A 3,914-nucleotide genomic window follows, 5' to 3' on the forward strand; every position below is an offset into this window, starting at 1 on the left:
ATTTATTTTATAGATATGAATTATTCAGACTCCTTACCTTATTGCCTCGAGATCCAGGACTTCCTTGAATACCAGCTGGTCCTCGGTTTCCCTACATCACATCATATTTGAGCAACAAAATTCACTTTTCAGCAAAGAAAAAGAGTCAAGATAAACAGATTCAACTATTTGCTCAAACTCACCTTGGAGCCATCTTTTCCCTGCTTCCCCGGCTCTCCCATGATGCCATCAAAGCCCTACAACATTGGATGAAGATATGAAATAAGATCTGATATTACAGAAGCTTTAGCATCATAAGTGAGCATGTTTTTTTAAATATATATTTATTTTTTACACTCACAGCAGGTCCAGGAAGTCCTGGTAGCCCTGCATGTCCTCCAAGTCCCTCAAGTCCCGTTGGCCCCGCGTGCCCCTTTGATCCCGGCTTACCTGGAGGTCCACGAGGACCCTGAACAAACAAAACAAGCTGATTCACTGATCTGATCAGTTAACCAACCACAGACCGGACAGAAAATTACCTGGGCTCCCTTGAATCCTGGATCCCCCTTCTCACCTCTCCTGGATTTGACACCCTGGTGGTGACAGAAACACATAAACAACAGCTCAGGAGACCAAAAGGGAACATCAATTAATGTCATGCATTATAAAGGTTGGAACCATTTTAGCAAGAGTGAGAAATTAAATTCTTTTAAGTAATCTTACGGGATCACCTGAGGATCCAGGCTTTCCTGGATTCCCACTGGCTCCCTAAAATAAGGGGACATTGCTCAGGTAAACTCACTACAGCATAGACAAACGCTGCACAGCACACTTACTCTTTAGTCTAATTATCTTACGTTTAGTCCAGGTGGTCCAGGTTGACCTACTTCCCCTTCATCTCCTGGATCACCCTGGTGAAATGTAAAAAACAGAAAATTCAAACGGCAGTGACCCGAACTGGTAACTGCGTACGTTCACAAACCAGTTTGACATTTTATGTCTTCAAGTTTACTCACAGTGCTACCTTTAGGACCTGGAGGTCCATTAGGGCCTGGGTTTCCCTGTGAGGTCATTGATCAAAGTGTTTTACTCACAATTAATTTTTCAACATGTGATAAAGAACTTTTTTTTTTTACTCCTAAAAAGATTTACTCAGATTACATTAGGTTTATCTTCCTACTGTCGTTTTTAATCAATATTATCTCATTTTCACCTTTGTTCACAAACTACACGTGACCACACCAAAAACGTGCAACTTTCATTTACCAAACGCTGAACAACGTGTTGGTTGTTTCACACGTGATCATTTCATGCTATACAAAAGCTTTACTAATACCTGAGGGCCACGAACACCAGGAAACCCGACTGTTCCATCCGGACCGGGCTCTCCCTAAAGCAATGCACGTATGTATATTTTGGACACTGAGGTAAGTGACAACGTCTGCTAGAAAGGGAGCAAATATAGGTGTTTTCTCACCTGTGACCCAGCTGCTCCTCTGGGGCCCATTTCACCCTGATGACCCTGACAGTTTAAATAATTGCTCTATAAATGTCTTTAAAAAACAAGCAAACACCACTTTGAGTTTGTTTACTTTACTTACTGTTGGTCCTGTAATTCCTCGGACACCTTTTCCTCCTCCGGGACCCATTTTGCCCTGAAAAGAAGGCAGATTAATAGATGCTCATTAATAGTATCTCATGTTTAATTAAAAATAATTTTCAGTGTGATGGTTTTGTGGGAGGATATAACTTACCGGAGGGCCTCTCGGACCACAGAAGCCTAAATCCCCAGTTTGTCCCTGAAAACAATGAAAAGCAACAATGAATGCAAAGTAGAAACAGTAGAAACACCAACACAGATCATTTTTTCTATCTGTTTGTGTGACACTGACCAAAGGCCCTGACGGTCCTGGGAAACCGGGAGGACCTCTTGCTCCGGACGTGCCCTGTAAACATTGGACTTTTCAGATGTAGCTTTAAAATGTACATAATTTGAGAGCAATAATTAATTTAAGTCATCTGTTTTACAAATATTAAGTAATAAAAAGCAACTTTTTGAATGTGCTGGGAATGGAGCTGGTCATCTGAGCTTACTATGTAGCCAGGAAGCCCAGCGTGGCCTCTGACTCCTTTATTTCCCTGTAGGCACAAAGACACGGATCAGAATCCCGTGCAGCCCTCCTGCAAAACGACAGCAGTTCTACAGATGACTCATCTGACCTTGTCTCCTTTCTGTCCTCTGGGTCCCTGTGACCCCGCCTCGCCCTGATAACCCTACAGGCAGAGAAAATGTTTGACTCTTAATATAAATCTTTGACACTTTAACATATACAGTTATAATAGTATGAGCAAGCTGCACAAATAAGTGGCTGTCGCTCACTGGCCAAATCATTAGATACAGATTTCTAGTGGTTTCATGGTTCTGGGTCATTTTGACTCAGCAGTTTTAGTTTCATGTGTTTCAGTGTTTTTTCTGTATTATGTTTTTTTTGATTCTTTAGTTTTCCTGTTTTGAACATTGTAATCCAAATTTTCAGTGTTATTCTGGTTAAGAGTTTTGTTCTTAGGTTTAGTTCAGCGTCTAGTCTGTGCTTGTCATGTTTCCTGTTTTACTTTGAAGGTCCATGTCTCATGTCAGCGTGTCCAGCGTTTCCCTCCCCTGTGTTGTCCTTATATTTTCATTCGAGTCAGCTGTGTCCTCACGTGTCTCCACCTCTGCTGATCACCTCATGTGTGTATTTAAGTCCTCCGTCTCCCTTTGTTCATTTGTTCAAGAGCTCATATTACCCCAGCTCTTCAGCAGCTTCACTGGTTGCCCGGAGAAGCCAGGATAAACTTTAAAATCTTACTTCTCGCACACAAGTGTATCCATAAATCTGCTCCTTCCTATTTGTGTGACCTGCTTCATATCACCACTGTTTCCCGCCCTCGTCTCACCACTGTGGGGATCAGAGCCTTAAGTCGCTCCGCTCCTCGGCTCTGGAACTCTCTTCCTCCAGCTGTTGTGGCCGTTTTTGTTAAATGTTTATAAAACGCAATTTGTATTCATTTTTGTTTTTTCTTTAAAGTTGTAGGAATATGCTGACCTAGTTTTGTTATGTAAATTTGTAATTCATTTTATTGGAAAAGTTTTTTGGAAAGTGATTGGTTTATTGGCTTATGGACCCTCCCATTAATCAGGGGATTAAGAGCATCCTGGGGGGGTAAAGATGGTTTTTGTTTGCCAAACGTCTGATGGGAAGACGAAAAATGATTTTTTTGACCACTTTTGAAGTTGTTAAAGCAAATTAAGTTAACTTTCGTTTAATTTTAAGTTTTAAGAAGTTATTTGGTTGATTTTTGTTTATAATTTTCCACGAAATAAACGGCAGATGATTTTTAAACAATGGAGTCAGAAGTGCGTTCGAAAACAAACCTCCCGTTGCCACCCACGGCCTTTTCTTGGACTTTTTTGGCGTTTGGAACATAGAAGGCCGTGACACCAGCCATAAGAAATATAAACTCTCTTCCAGTATTTAAGTCACAGCTCAAAACACATCTGTTCAAACTGGCTTATTCACTTTAGTGCCGATTTCATCTGTTGTCAAGTTCTGTTTTGCAATTTTAACTTATTTTATGTATTTTATGACTATTGCTCCTTTTATTAATTTTGTTCTTTTGAAAGGCGCCCTCAAATAAAATGTATTATTATTACTATTATTATTACTATTATTATTACTATTATTATTACTATTGCCGCGTCGTGCCAGCTGTTTTGGCCACTTTGTTTCAGCCATAATAAAAGCTCGCCTTTCGTTCAAAGTTCAGTTCCGTCTTCTCGCCCGTGTCTGCTGCTGGATCCACCTCACTCAGTCCACTCGGTCCGTGACAGGTTCCTCGTGACTGTGAAAGCCATTTCATTACATGGACGTCCAAGAAAACAGTTTGAGGTGATT

At 40.8% G+C, this 3,914-nt stretch overlaps 1 protein-coding gene across 1 annotated transcript in view; it reads right to left on the reverse strand.

Annotated features, from left to right (window-relative positions):
* The window catches only part of LOC102195831 (collagen alpha-1(I) chain-like), a 10,708-nt gene extending 9,080 nt beyond the window's left edge, over nucleotides 1-1,628 (reverse strand). The window contains exons 1-8 of the mRNA XM_013914453.1: nucleotides 1,581-1,628; nucleotides 996-1,040; nucleotides 837-890; nucleotides 703-747; nucleotides 519-572; nucleotides 341-448; nucleotides 183-236; nucleotides 38-91 (exon numbers count right to left, since the gene is read on the reverse strand). Of these exons, the coding sequence (XP_013769907.1) occupies nucleotides 38-91; nucleotides 183-236; nucleotides 341-448; nucleotides 519-572; nucleotides 703-747; nucleotides 837-890; nucleotides 996-1,040; nucleotides 1,581-1,628 (462 nt within the window). The remainder of the gene's footprint in view (nucleotides 1-37; nucleotides 92-182; nucleotides 237-340; nucleotides 449-518; nucleotides 573-702; nucleotides 748-836; nucleotides 891-995; nucleotides 1,041-1,580) is intronic.
* Nucleotides 1,629-3,914: the final 2,286 nt, after the last annotated feature.

This window comes from Pundamilia nyererei, unplaced genomic scaffold (genome assembly GCF_000239375.1).
Source record: "Pundamilia nyererei isolate P.nyererei 1_Seehausen unplaced genomic scaffold, PunNye1.0 scaffold00199, whole genome shotgun sequence".
Classification (NCBI taxonomy): Eukaryota; Metazoa; Chordata; class Actinopteri; order Cichliformes; family Cichlidae; genus Pundamilia; species Pundamilia nyererei.